We start from the raw sequence: 15,976 nt of genomic DNA on the forward strand, positions 1-15,976 counted from the left end.
AAAAGAGGAGGAGGGGGAGGATGAAGGCAGTACATAAAATACACCTAATCATAGGAAAACATCACACAAATCCAAATTGAGGAATATTCTGCAAAATAAATAGCTTATATTCTTCAAAAATGTTAATGTCACGAAAGACAAAAATATTGAATAACTGTTCCATATACGAGAAGCATAATAATTAAATGAAACATGTAATTCCTGATAGGATCCTAGCATAGAAAAAAATTACTTTTTTCCTCTCACTACAAAAGGACGTTAATAAAATAACTAGATAAATTTGCCTCAAATAAAACTTGCAAGATTATTTTTACATAATCATTGTGATTCAAATGATTCCCAGTACAGAGAATCTAAAACCCTGTATGTAAAACTCATCAACGTTTTTCATAAATGGGTAAACAGATGGAAAGGTGTAATATGTGGGTGGGTGAGTTGGTCAGGAGGGGGATGCAAAAACAAACAAAAAAACATTTTAGAAACTTATTACATGAGCAGACTGCTGAACTGGGAAGTCAGGCCATTGTGGTGACAAAGCTCAAAACATACACTATTTACTCTATGCCAAGCAGCAGGTTTACTTAAAATAATCCTAACTTTAGGTGCTGAAAACTGTCAGTTTTCATGTACTTTTTCAACAAACAGCAAGTGCTAATGTATCGTAATTTAAGTAAATTTTAGAGATTGTGGTATTTTCAGACGGAGCCCTGATTCTTGGTAATCTTCCAAGTAGAGAGAAAGTTTTATTTAGTAATTTATCCCCTGAATCAGTATTTTACTTCAATATTTCACAAGGATGACACAAAAAATTATTATATATTTGTCTTATAAATATAGAATGCAGACATTTGAGAATTTAAAATTAATTTTGATTTTTGAACTCTAGTCCACAGGCCTAAGATATGTAAGTCAAAGGTTGTATTATTTGTCTAATAAAATGTAGGCATTTAAAAATTTAGTATTAATTATTTCTGACGTCTAGTCCAAAGGTCCATGACATAAAGACAAAAGTTACTTTGGGGAACCACCAGTATGCTTGCACCCTACAAGCCTGTTACGTGGCAACTGTCAGTTTATGAAAGCAAACCTGACCACTGAAATCATCTCTACCTACTGTGCTTTGGACTCTTGCTATAGCAGTATTTAAATTTTGTGGATCTATAGTGAATTTTGTTGCTGAAGTATAAAATGAAATTTCCTAAATAAGTTATGAGATATTTTAATTACTTTTTTTATAGCTATTGCTAAAGAGTATTTTTTTCTGAAATGCAGACAATATCTCTAAATAAGCAAATGACCTAGAATATCATGGACATGAAACTGGAACATTAATCATTTTCCACTAGAATATCTAAGTTCCTCTAGTTTTTCCTAAGAACAAAAGTCAGCTAACACTGACCATCCCACCCATGAAAATAGTCACTCTCAATCTTCCCAGCAATAATGGAGAAAACCAACCTTCAATCTACCGCCACTCAATTCCTCACTTAATTTCAGCCTTGCATCTACAGTTCTTTTCAGATCTCTTTGCAAGCGACGTCCAAAGTCCCTGAACATGGTTGAACCTCCAGAGAGGACAATATTCTGTATTAGTGGAGAAAAATAAGTAAGTATGACTTTTATTTTAAAGGAAAGAAAAAAAATCGAAAGATAAACAGTATTAGGTTCAGTGGCACGTCTGCCTGGTTAGCACAAGGTTCTGTGTTCGACCCCCAGTACCACCAACAGAAAAACAAAAAAGGCATTAAAATTCAATTATATCCTTTTTACACAATGTGTTTAATATTCATAACGGACAGCTAAGAATTTTTTTTTTTTTTTTTTTGAGACAGGGTCTCACTATGTAGTTGAGACTGCCCTGGAACTCACTATGTAGCTCAGGCTGGTCTCGACCTCACAGCAATCCTCCTGCCTCAGCCTCCCAAGTGCTGGGATTACAGGCATGCACCACCACGCCCGGCTTAAAGAATTTTTAAAATATGACTTAAAAAAACAATTTTGTTATAATCACTAACCTTGTAGAGAGGACGCCTGACATCGATAGGACAATTCTGAATTACTTCATCTACAACTTCTGAAATAGGTTGTGTAAAGTCTGGATTAGCAAACTGAAAAATAAGTAAATTTGGATATATGAGCAAGATCTGATTACAACTGACTTAAATATCACAACAATAAAAATAAAGTTTCCATCTAAAAAACAAAAAAGACCTTTAAAAAGCATAAGTTCTGGTCTTCAATAGATTCAAATTAAAGATACTACAAATACAGATTTCAGAAGAAACTGATCCTATATGTCATTTTTTAAACACAGGAACAACAAATACATAAAGCAATAAATACAACCTGAGATGGCAAAAATCTGGGTAAATAGGAACTCTCATATCCTGTTAAGAGAATATGTATTAATGGAACCACTTTGGAAAACAATATGGCAATATCTACAAAATGTTAAATGCACATACTAGTAAGTGCATTTTAGAACAAACACTGAAGGAGTGCACACTATTACACAAAAACAAATCACTGCAGACTTGCTTATAAATATAAAATCAACTGGTAAGTCCATCAATAGGGGATAAAATACATAAATACTGCAGAATCTATCTTTATTATCCAGACTCCATGTTTTGCAATTCACCAAATTGCTAAAACTTCCTTATAACTCAATTAATGCATCAGATGTCTTTGCAATTGCTTGTGTACGTGCATTTCAGAGTAGCAAGAAGGTTCTACTGATGTGCACATTCCCAGCTGAGGGTGAAGAACGTGATACTTTGCCTTCTTGTTTCAGCTCTTGTACTATAAACGAGTATTTCTTTCATAGTCCTTTTAGTATCACACTTCCCCTGTTTTTCCTGGTGATTTTGCTGTATAAAATGGATCTTAGGCATGGTTCTTAGGAGCAGTAGTGTTGTTAAGTGCAAGAAAGCAATGATACTAATCTCATAGAGAAAATGCTTTGTTCAGACATGAGTAACAGTGCTATTGGCCATTAGACTGATGGTATGCAATCAACAATATATATTAAATAAGGTGCTTTTAAACATTATTTATAGGAACCTAATCCTGTATTTCTCCTATGAATAATTGTTCAGTATTCACCAATTTATGTTGCTTCAGAAACTTTATCAAATATCTACTCTGGAAAAGAAGAATCAACTCTATGTTCATATGCTATGCCACAGTCAAAATAAATCTATTTCCAAATAGCTGATACTAAAAGTACAAATTAATATAGAGTGGTAAGTACATGTATATTATACAGTAGACTTCTAATTTCACAGCCTAGTTAGGTAAAGTCAGTTTGAGATGGAAAGATTTTGACAATAAGGTCACTACGTAATGGAAACAGACCTTAATAAACTTAAAAGGACAACATTAATATATATAAAAAGGTGAGTGTGGTGGCATACACTTGTAATTCCAGCTACTTTGGAGGGTGAAGCAGGAGGATCACAAATTGAAGACTTGTCTAGGAATCCAAGAGATCCCATTTTAAAAACAAACCCCGTGTACAAGGAGGCCTTATACAGAGAAAAATAATTAGGAAAGATTTCATTTCTTCTTCATTTATTTCAATATGCAGTACATGCCTATGTTTCTAACCCTCAAAAGTTTTCAAATGCTAGATTTGAGAATTAAATTCACCCTCTAAAATAAATATATCATTTTACTAAATTTGTCAAAAATATATTAATGGTTGGGCTGGCAATTTAGCTCAGTGGTTCCACAGCCTTCCTCTCAAGTGCAAGGTTTGCTCCTCAGTACCAAAAAAATACTATTAGTGGTATTTATAATTGGCTGGGTATATTTTTTGGAATTTTGATATTAAAGTGGGTCTTTATAATTAAAAGAAATTCTACCGCTTTTCTAGCTTTAAAAAAGGTCAAAATATAGCTCTAATTAAAAAAGAATCAAGAATCTTTACTAAAATAAGTAAAATCTGTCTATCTCAATCTTTTATGTTTAAAATTAGGTTTCCCAAATGAGGGGAACAGCATTCTCTTATAAGACTGTTATAAAGCTATATTATTACACGCACATCATTTTTTCCCCAGTTTTTAAGTCTTATGAGAGGATATAAGAGATTTAATGTCACTAAAACTAAGAATAATGACAAAAAATATTTTAATTCAGATAAGATACAGTAAAACATCACTGACAAAAATTCTGGTGACCCTTATTACCCTAACAAAAAAGAAAATGGCAATCACAATCCATCGGAAGTGTGCTGAAGAGTGTACAAAAGGAACTCTAAGACAGATACAGTAGATATAGAAATGGGGCTCATACTGAAGCTTGGGAGATGAGCACACCAGCTAGGGTGTTTTTCATCTGTGAAGGGTAGCCCACATTGTATTATAGGACAAAAGGAGAGATGATAGCACATCTTGGCTGGCTTTAAGTTCATGTAAAGATAAACTCAAATGGGGCCATGGAAGAACAGCTTAGTAATTATGTGGAATGAGCACCAGAGCTTAAATTCTGAAAATTTCCTTTTCATGATTACATTCCTAATTTAAGACAACCTTTTCTGACTTGAGACTGTGAAATCTCTGAAGAGCTTTACTTTCTCAAAACACTAAGCTTAAATGGTTATATAATGACTCTTTAACCTGAGACCCTAACACCTGGATTAACTATAGAATTCTTCATAATCTATACAGGGAATATTAACAATTTAAAATACAATATTTTCTGCAGTACAGCTTTTTAAAAAGTGTTATTAACTTGCTAATTAAGAACTTATAAGTTTACAGAAAAAAACAAAAAACAAAAAACAAAAAACAAAAAACCTTATAAATTTCCCACATTGGCCCATGTTAGCCATACTCCAAGGTTTACCTAAAACAGTGACACACATGCACACACCTATAAAATTAAGCTTTCATAATTCTTTCCCTATCTTTAAATAGTGTGGTCTGCCATAAATAAGCAAATAAAGGCAGAAATAGGGCACTCATTTTTTTCCCAATACCTCTATGTCTTTTTCATAGTAGTCTTTTTTTTTAAAGCAGGAATGCATGAAAGAAAACTTCCCAGATCCCTTATATATTCACATACCCTGAATTCACTCATAGACATTACCATATAGGAAGCAATGAAGTATGACTTGAGCACACTTTTGGAAAAGTTCAGAGACTCTTGTGCTGTACGACTCGCCTGACAAATGAACTTGGGTTATAACCAGAATTTTTTTTAAGAGCTAAATCCTGAGTTATGACCCGAATGCTGGCCACTTGTGCTTCTAGATGGTCTCCGATACAGATTTCACCTTTAAAGAGTTCTGGAAGGAATATGACAACGACCTTTCCTGTGTGATGTTAACTGAGAAATCCTTGGCCAATGCCTCTCTAAGGACACTGAGATCTGCATGTATATAGGAGAGGATTTTGAGGCTTTATACAGGAGCCTGAGTCTTCAGCTGACCAACCTGAGTTACAACCATCCCTCAGGAACAAATTGTGTTCAGAAGTCAAGGGTCCACTCTATTTCACAGTTTTAGGGTGGCTTTATAATATTATTTCCTTAAAAATAATCAAAGCAGCAAACCCAAACATCCTAAAAACAGTTCCAATATTTGTGATGAACTGAGCTGTTCAAAAAAAGAAAATTTTTTTTTTTGTTTCACATTTATTTTCTGCATCCAAGTTCTGGACAATTCATGTGCTCAAACTTTCAAAGAGCCCAAATTAAACACACACACACACACACACACACACACCCTCAAATGACAAGGGAACTGGAATGTAGAACTATCTAAAATTATAGGAAAAAAATCTTTTCACTTGGGAAGTGATACAGTTCATACAATACAAAAAAAAAGGTTTGTTCTAGGCAAACAGTGAACTAAACACACACACCTAATTTACTTTCTAAAATTACTAAAAATACTAGTTAAAAGAAAAAATTCTAAGCAAAATTTTAAAAACAGAAAACACGGCTAAAAAATCTAAAAAGCTGGAAGTTAGCAAGCAGATGAACAGAACCTTGCAGTCCCTCCAAAACACATCAGTGATATAAAAGAAGTATTATGCTGTTTTATATCATAAATACCCCCTTCCAAAGAACTAGCTATACCTATGGCTCAGTAAATGAAGTAGAAAGGAGTGGGTCAAACAGCTGCAAATTTCTCAGGGGCCAGGTGCCCAGATCCCCTCCAAACAAAAACAATAAATGTTCCTCTTCATCTGAAGCAAACTGGTTAATCTATTCTTTAAAGGCAGTAAAAGTTTCCACATACATAGCTGAAAATACTGAACGTGCACAAGGAATAGGGGTGGGTTTTATTTTTAATCTTTATTAAGTTTATGGTACACTTAGGTATACAACACAGTTACATTCATCATTGGGATCTTATAACTTCACATGAACTATCTTAGTTCTCACTGGGGTATTAAATGAAGCCTACTGCTGATTATATGCAGGCTAGGCCTCTTCCCTCAATCTGCCAACTTTCACCCTTCAAGTAAGAGACTTCTCTGAAAAGACTTCAAGTGACACACCCAGGGCATTATCATAAATAAAAGGCTAGAGTCAACAAGCACAACCCTCAAAGCTCTTCAATTAAGTCTGTAGCATCCCCATCTCCTTCTTAAATAAGTTATCTTGTCAAAGTATCAAGAAAAAAACAGCCACTGAAAGAGAGAAAAAAAAACTTGAAAAGAGACTACATTAAAAAAAAGAAAACATAAACAAAAAAATCCAGAGCTGGGGATTTAGCTCAGTGGTTCTGCTTGCTGCCTGCTTCGCAAGCACAAGGAATGGAGTTCAATCCCTGGTAGCCCCCCAACCCCCGCCAAAAAATTATGTTATGGTTTAGATCTAAAGTGTACCCCCAAAAGATCATGTATTAGGGACTCAGACACTGATAAGTTCAGAAGCTAAATGTCCTAATAAGAGGTGGCTCCTTGTTGGTTATCAGTCATTAGGAACATGACCTAGAAGGGTGTATTCTTCCTTATCCGTCGTTCTGCTTCCTACTTGCCAAGAGTTGGGAAGCTTTCTTCCATATACCCTTCTATAATGTTATTTCTGCCTTGGAGCCAGCCAACCATGGACTGAACCCACCAAAAACTGAGCCAAAGAAACCTTTCCTCCTTTAAGTTGTGGGTGTCAGGTATTGTCTCTCAGCAATGCTAAATAGCTAATGCAGAACCTGTGATAGACCACACACTGCCACACACACACATATAAAAATCAGCTACCCAGCATGCTGAGGCAGAAAGACTGCTGAATTTGAAACAAGCCTGAATGACTCAGCAAGATCCTGTCTCAATAAACAAAAATTAAAAGAGTGGGGCAAGTAGCTCAGTGGCAGAGCTCTTCATGTGCAAGCCCCTGGGTTCAATCCCAAGTACTACAAAATAAAATACACTGTAATATCCTCAGAGAGGCAGAAGATATGCAATCATGAAATAGTACAACATAGTATTAAAAAAACATTCAAAAGGAGAGTCTGAAAAAGATCTTGAGAATTAAAAGGAACACCACAAATTAAAAGAAAACAAACTCAATGGAAAATTACAATTTATCGTGATCCCTGCCTGCATCCTTCAGTGTGCTTCTAAGTAACTTGGCTTTCTAGATTCACTTGTTCCTCTATGGCATGTAACACTTTAACCTCTGCCTTCCTTTCCCAGTCTGCTTATGAGACTAAAATCTCATTACCATGGATAAAAAATGGATACCATTACTAATACGCAACCCAAAGTAACTCTCAATTCCCTTTAAGAGTAATTACAAAAGTTAATCTCTTAAAGCCCTCAGTTGTCTGCACAATTCTTTTCCCCAACATATTATCTTGATTCTACTTCATGAGAAAAATAAAACTGCTGCCAGACATGGTACAATTCCAGCCCTCAGGAGGCTGACGCAGGAGGATCACCATAAGGTCAAGGCCAAATTGAGACTTCTCTCAAAAAACAAAAACAGAGCCAGGGATTTAGCTCAGTGGTACCCTCACTGCCTCGCAATTGTAAGGTCCTGAGTTCAATCCCTGGTACCACAAAAACAAAAACAAAACCTTATAAATTACGAGATTAAACTTCCTCAACTACCTACTTGTCCCTCTGCCCACCCCAGTTCCATGTTTTCCTACAGCTATATTAATTTCTTAACTCCTGTCACTAAAGTAAAACCTCTCTTAAAAATTAAAACTATCTTCAGGCTTGCTATTGAACACTTTACTACTCCCCAGTACACAGTATCTTTTAAAAATTATGTTCACCTTCCAAAATGCCCACACTCCCGATTTCCAAACCTTTTCCTCTCATTGATGCAACATGCTGCCTCTATCATACCATATCATTGAAACTGTTCCTCTAGGACCAACCAAAACCTGGATACTCAAAAACCCATGGGGACTCCAGAGGTTTCCAGTAATATTACTTCACTACAACAAATGACAATATTCAACCTCCCTCCTTGAAATAGGCACTTTTCTCAATTTTAAGACTACAATCTTCTCTGTGATCATCAGGATTCTTTGCAGATTCCACTTTTTCTGACTACCCACAAAGTATTCCTTAGGGCCCACTTGGGACTTCTTCCAACAAACTGCCTTTTCCTAGCCAATCTCGTCATTTGCACCATAACACTAACGACTCCACACCCATCCTTCTTTCAGGACACTCACTCCAGATCAAAACCGTTAAAACCCAAATGTCTGTTTTACAGCCTTTTAAAACAGTATATAATAAATTCATCTTTTTCTACCCTCCCATTCCTCCTCTTCAGTATTCCTAATTTCACTGGATGGCACACCTATTTGCTCAAGTTAAAAATCTCAGAATCATCACAATTTTTTCACATTCTCACTCCTTTCCCATCTACACAATTGGAACTGACCTGTTCAACAAAATTCACATCTCTGTTCTAAACCATCTAATCCAGTACTGCCAGAGTAATCTAGTAACATCCATAAATCTACATCACTTTCATATTGAAGATTTCCACATTAAAACACAGAATCCAGCAAACTCCTTTGCAGATTGTATTTGTCTCTGATAATGCATCATAAAAATACATCTAGTTCTCTCACGTCTCAGGCTTCTGGCTCAACTATCTCCTCTACCACAAATACACTCCCTTAACACACATGCCTGACAGATACCCATTCAACTGTTTGGATTTACTGAACTCAACTGTTCTTTCCTCTGAGAAGTTTCCCAAGCAAAATTTGGCACTCCTGACTATAACAATTTAAATAATTAATTTGTCCTTGTCCTTGAGCTCAGTAAGATGAAATAATCTTTTTTTTAATGTAATTTTTTTCTCTCAAATTCTTTTACTGGTACATTTTAGGTATACATCAGAGTTACATTCATTACTAGGAAGTAGTACCTTTACAGGATGTATCTTGGTTCTTATTTTTTCCCCATTCCCTTGCACTCCCTTCAATCTCCCCACCCCTCCCTATTTACAGAAGCTTTGTTTCCATTTATTTCTTTTGGGGTGGGGGTTAAGACAGGGTCTCACTATGTAGTTGAGACTGATCTGGAACTCACTGTGTGGCCCAGGCTGGTTTTGAACTCACAGTGATTCTCCTGCCTCAGCCTCCTGAGTGCTGGTATTACAGGCAAGCGCCACCATGCCTGGCTGCATTTATTTCTTATCGCACATTTTTCTTTCCTTTCCCCTACCCCTTTCACTTCCATTACTCCTTACTACCTTTTCTTCTTATTTTACATTATCAATTTATTTTAATCCTTATTTACACTTTGTTTCTCATACCAGAGAAACTATTCAGTATTTACACGTGTCCCATTTATTTCACTTAAGAATATATACTCAATGTGCATCCATTTAGCTATACATGTCCCTAATTTCTCATTCTTTATGGCTAAGTAGTACTCCAGTTTATTTAAAAACACACACACACACATATTTTTTTAATCCTGTCTCCAGCTGATGGGTAAGATTAAATAATCTTTCATCTTTGAATACCTAATACTTAAACTGAGACTCTGAAAATCATATACACTTAATGTTAAATGAATAAAGAATACTAAAAAGAACTATTCTTGAATAAGCACAGTATGTAATGATTAACTATTAATAAAGTTGAGTTTGTGATGCTACAAGATTTTTTTTTTTTTTTTTTTTTTTTTTTTTTTTTTATTCACCATGTAGTTGAGACTGACCTGGAATTCACTATGTAGCCCAGGCTGGTCTCGAACTCACAGCGATCCTCCTGCCTCAGCTTCCCAAGTGCTGGGATTACAGGCGTGCGCCACCACGCCCGGCTGCTACAAAAATTTTTATTGTCAAAAACATGTATTTCACTAACTTAATAGTCTTTATATTGCCGAGATTGATAGATTTTGCTACTAAATATTTTAATACAGTCCACTGCAGATTATCTGTATAACGGCTTTCTGAAACCTTTCAAATGATTGTACATTTTAAGGGGTCCTTTCTTTACATGCTTTTCCATGACCCCACCATTAGCCACAAATATTAGAGAAAGATATTTGATTCTTTCAAGTATATATAAAATACTTTAATAATTTAGCCTCTTAACAGAAGCATTTTTCAATTAAAAAATGTGACTCTACAGTATTTTAATATATTAAAGTTTCTGAGATTATCTGAGCATCTTCTAGTTGAGTTTTTAGTGAGTATTTCAGAGCAATTTAATCCAAACAAAACAAAAACATTTTTTTTAATTTTTAAAAAAAGCTTACCTCTGGGTGAAAAAAGATTTCAGGTCCCAAGAATCTCTCATAACCAACATCAATGGAAAATTCTTTCTTTGATATGGCATTGATTCCAGTATACTGTTTAATCCACTTTGATCCATCTGTGTCATACTTATTAAATTCTTTTACTAAATCTGGGCATACGTAACTATAGCGTTCCTTTAAAAAGCAAACAAAGAAATAAAAGTAATTTTTTTCTTGTAAGGAAAGCAGGAAAAGTGTATTATCAATAAATGAGAATTAAATGAAAAATTATCTTCAAAAGTAAAATTAGAAAATTAAGGTTGAAGAAATTTTTATATTGGGATATTGTAATATCAATCAATAGACAGCCTATATAGACACAACTTCTGACTTCATCCACAAACAGACTTGCAAGACTAAAGAATCAATCTCTACTACTTTATTTTCTGAAAATACTCAATATTTTCAACTCAAGTCATTCAACATTTTTAACTTTTTCAATAATGAAACTTGTCTTCTAGAAAGGAAAAACCATTGGGCTGGGGATTCAACGGTTCCACCACCTGCCTCACAAGTGCAAGGTCCTGAGTATGATCTCCAACACCAAAAAAAAAGGGAAAAACCATAAATATACACAACTGAAAAGAATAAGGAATGACAGATATGACTACACAAATTAATTATGGATCTTAATAACCTGAACAAAACTGACTCTGGTATGAGCAAAAAAGAAAAAAACTGAATATAAAAACCACTCTCTATTTTGCAAAACTAAATTATTACATATTTGGTTACGTGTCCTAAGCCCCCATTATAATTATACTTCAGGAACAAAACATCTTTCTTGAAATGTAGGCATTCCTAACTACCAAGCCTCATGTATGTTTACAACAAAAACATTGTGAAGGCTAACTTAAGGTGTCAACTTGACTAGACTTAAAGAGTAGCCAGAGAACCAGTAAACCATTATTTCTTTTTATCCATCTGTGAAGGAGTTTGTAAGAGACTGGCATGTTAATCAAGTACAATGAGTGGGAAAGATAACACCCTCAATGCGGAGGCACCATTCACTCAGCTGCTAGGCTACATACTACATTACTGAAAAGACAGAGAATAGCAATTTCCACTTCTGTCTTCTGCAATGGAAACAATCTTCTCTTGTTCTTGCACATCAAAACTCCAGGACTTTTATCAATGGCTCCCTAGATTTCCAAGCCTTTTGCCTGAAACTGAAAATTATGCCATCATCTCCTCTAGTTTTGAAGCTTTGGATTTGGTCTGAGCCAATCTAGCAAGGTTAAAGAGTCTCTGTCTGCAGATGGTCTGCTGTTGGTACTTGTTAGCAGTTATAATCATGTGAGCTAATTCCTCTAATCAATACTCTCTAAAATATCTACATCTGTATCTATATTTCTACAGTGCTGCTATAGTCTATTAACTTAATTTTTTCCATGATTCTGATTGCTAACCAAATTGGAAGAGAACCAAATCACTTTCAATGGTTAGGTTCAATGATAACCTTATCGAAAAATTTGGTTCAGTCCTTGTCCAATTTGGTTTGCGACCAGATTTGTGAAAAGAATTTACTGCGTTAACCAAGGTACCACATATCTGTGTCTGTGTCTATATCCTACTGGTTCTCCTTCTCTGGAGGATCCTGAGTAATACACACACATTTCCCATGATTTTATACCCCAAGGAGTCTTTCCAAGGTAGATGCAAATATTGATAACAAAAAGATATAAATACTAGAAAAAAGGAGGATAATTTTTCTTATATGAAGTTTTCTTTCTCCAAACCTTGGAAATGGAACTGTCATGAAAAATCATTCCTCAGAAGACATTCAAATTGAGTATTATCCTTCCCTGGAGTAGATTTGAACCCCCAGTGGTTATTTTCTTTTGTTTTGCTGTGATTTACCATCATAAATATCCCAAAGGAGTTAGAACAGTAGTGTTTATATTAATTTTTTATATACTTTCAGTTTACCAACTTAGGATAATTTTCATCTATTTAATTTCTCTATTACCTAGGAAGTGACTATTTAATCTTCATTCCTAAATTTTAAATAGCAAGGAAAACCCTATGAATTCACAAAGAGAGGCAAGTAAATGGGATTATTTTCACAAGGGAAGTTATGTATTTACATATTTAAAACGTTAGACTCACTGAAATTTTTCAGTTATTTTGCAATGATAAATTTGGAAAACAATGCTAGGTATTATGGTTTGCATAAAATACAGATAAGTTACATGGAAAGAAAACAAAATATCTTACAAGCTGTCATATTTTTCTTCTATGCACATATCATCTGAGCCTCACTGTCTCTATACCACAGCTCAATAAATCAATTATATCAAACTAATTTTAATAACAGAAAACTGTTAAAAGAATTCAGTAAATGAACTAAAATCCAAGAACTCTAAAGTAAAATAATGATTTACTTTTAATAACAAAAGTAATCACAAAAATGTTACGTTAAAAAGCATTTGTTAAAACATTCTTATGTTAGTCCTCTCAAATGTGAAAAATGCAAAGAATATGCAAAACTGTCAATTTTCTTGCAAGAAATACAGAAAAAAATAAATATAATTCAGGGTAATTATAATTGGCTGACAAAAATTTTTAAAGTATTTTCTTCAATTAAGAATTTTTTTTCAAATTAATGTTTTACATGTGATATTAATTTTTAATGGAATTACACTTCTATCATAAGTGTTTACCTTTACTGCCTTAGCAGTTTCCAGGGATTGTTCTGGAGGGATTCCTACTTCTCGGTCTCTCAACAGTTGCTGAATAAAATATGTTATATCTCGTCCTGCAATTGGAATATGTTTAATACAGCTGCCAATCACATATCCTTCAGCCTAGAAAGTGGGGGAAAGGTTGTCAAATTTACTTTCGGTGCTTTAAAAATTACAACCTGCAAGGCCAGCTTCTCAACTTAGCATATATGTATTTTTGAAAAGATGCTTTTTTTCACAGAAATTTTCATCTGTTTTGCAATTGCATTCTCACACTATATCTGCATTTATCAAAGAATTTATAATATTGTATAGAAATTATGAAGCATGCTGGCCACTTGGATTTAGTTTTCCACTGACAAGAGTTTATAACCATAAAAAAAATCAATCAACATAGAAATAGTAAATTTCAGAAGATAAACATCAAATAGTTTCAAAAGCAGACTTTATATCAATTATTTTTAAGTCTTATAATTTCAGAAAAAAATTAGGTTATTTTGTAAAAACACTGATGATTAGCCCCTAAGATGGTTTCTGGTTTCCTAATGAAGTACACAATTCATAAGCCTGAGACATTTCACACATGATTAGGATGCCAAATTAATTAAATCTTATGGAACAGGTGCATAATCTTACTGTTCTCAGTAAAAAGTATAACAAGTGTGCTGGCTTTGGCAGCACATACACTAAAAAGTATAACAAGTAATATAACAAAATCAAAATTCATTAAGAAAGAGACGTCTTTATTTGGCCACAATAGAGTATCAGATTCAATTTATCCTTTCAACCTAACAAGAAAATTGAACAAATTAAGTGAAATAAATGTTTTCAGACACTGGGCAATGTGATCCCTTCTAAGAAAAAAGAAACAAGTCGGCAAGGAGGCACATGCCTGTGATTCCAGCATTCTAAAAGGGTGAGGCAGGAGGATGGCAAGTTTAAGTCCAGCCCAGGCAACTTAGCAAGACCTTCCCTATTTTAAAATAAACAAGTTAAGAGTTAGGGAATACAGTTTAGTGTGAAAGGAAAAAAAAAAAAAAACAACAACAAAGGTGAATGCGATGAGTACTCCACCTCAGTGCTTGAGCAAACTCCCAGAGAGTAATGAAAAGAATCCAGAGTTTAATGGTCTCCATAGGTTAGAACACAGAATTTGGAGTTCAAAGTGGCTAAATTTTGTAGGTTACACTACTAGATACGAGAGAGCGGAATAGCTCTGGCTAACAGTAGAAACACTCAATCACCTAAGCTGACTAGAACCCCTAGAAAGGACTAAGGAGAAAAATCTCTGGTGCTCACACACAAGGAGTTTATGTTCCCACTAGGCAAAGCTAAAAGATAGTCTTAAGCGCAGAACATTAAGCAGAGTCTTAAAAAACATATTCCCACAATAATGGGGACAAATCAGTCCTAGACAGAAGCCTGTCTGGACTTGTTTAATAACGTTTAATGGATCTCCTGACAGGATCTGATTCCTAATAACTTAACTAGATCCTAGGGAAAAAAAATATTTAAAGGACTCTAAAAATCCAAGACACAATAATGTGAATATATAATACATAATCATAGGCATGCATGAAAGATACAAAGAAAATAGTGAAACTTTCTGGGTACTTAAGTATTAAAACTAATAAGACATGATTATGACATCACCGACAAGGAAAAATAAATGCCCATGCTGACCAAGACCTATTCAGTAGTCTTATAGGAAGAAAAAAATTACATAGCACGAAATTAAGCAGGAAAGTATAACTCTTGTCCAAGAGAAAGAAATTATTAGTACACAGGGCATCGTTTAAAAATCTTTTATACTCCACATGATCAAAAAAGTCAATAGAAAGATTATCCTGAGTAAGAAAGAAATGAAAGATACAGGAAGGTCCAACTAGAATTTCTAAGGAGAAAAACAACTAAAATAAAAATGAAATACACTAGATAAGATTAGTATAGATTACACAATAAAGAGAAAAAAGAATTGTGAACTCAAAGACACAGCAATAAAAACTATCCAAAATGGTATCACTACCAAGCAGTTTAACATGTGCTCCTCAAAGGAAAAGAAGATAAAAGTACAAAAAGAAATAACAGAATAAACTTTCAGATACGAGGAGGGCATGGTGGTGCACACTTATGATCCCAGCTACTCAAGAAGCTGAGGCAAGATGGTTGCTTGAATTCAACAGTGCAAGACTGGTCTAGGCAACAAAGTAAAGTCCTGTGACAGAGGGGAAGGCAAAGAAGAGGAGAAGTTGAGTTAAAGGACACCATTTAAGCAGATGGAAAATGATACCAAATGGAAATCTAGGCTTTCACAAAGAAATAATGAATATGAGAAGTAAATGGAAAAGAATTTAATAGTCTTTTCAAAATCTGACTACTTATAGGTTGAATTGTCTCTTCTCACCCCAAATTCATATTTTAAAGTTAACGCCAGCATCTATCTCAGAATGTGATTGAACGCAGAGACAGGCAGATAGTTGTTTCTTTTTGGTAATGCTGGAGATTGCACCCATGGGGGTAGTGGCGTTATATCCCCAATGCTTATTTTTTTTTTTTTTTTTT

The 15,976-nt window shown here is 34.5% G+C and overlaps 1 protein-coding gene across 3 annotated transcripts in view; it reads right to left on the reverse strand.

Moving 5' to 3' along the window:
* The window catches only part of Actr3 (actin related protein 3), a 64,328-nt gene that overhangs the window by 4,333 nt on the left and 44,019 nt on the right, over window positions 1–15,976 (reverse strand). For all 3 annotated transcript variants that reach the window (XM_033757222.1, XM_010606215.3, XM_033757223.1), the window contains 4 exons: window positions 13,394–13,537; window positions 10,692–10,865; window positions 2,016–2,108; window positions 1,459–1,584 (listed from right to left, as the gene is read on the reverse strand). In XM_033757222.1, the coding sequence (XP_033613113.1) occupies window positions 1,459–1,584; window positions 2,016–2,108; window positions 10,692–10,865; window positions 13,394–13,537 (537 nt within the window). The remainder of the gene's footprint in view (window positions 1–1,458; window positions 1,585–2,015; window positions 2,109–10,691; window positions 10,866–13,393; window positions 13,538–15,976) is intronic.

The sequence above is a fragment of the Fukomys damarensis genome, unplaced genomic scaffold, assembly GCF_012274545.1.
Source record: "Fukomys damarensis isolate Sample0158 unplaced genomic scaffold, DMR_v1.0_HiC HiC_scaffold_29, whole genome shotgun sequence".
NCBI classification, from domain to species: Eukaryota; Metazoa; Chordata; class Mammalia; order Rodentia; family Bathyergidae; genus Fukomys; species Fukomys damarensis.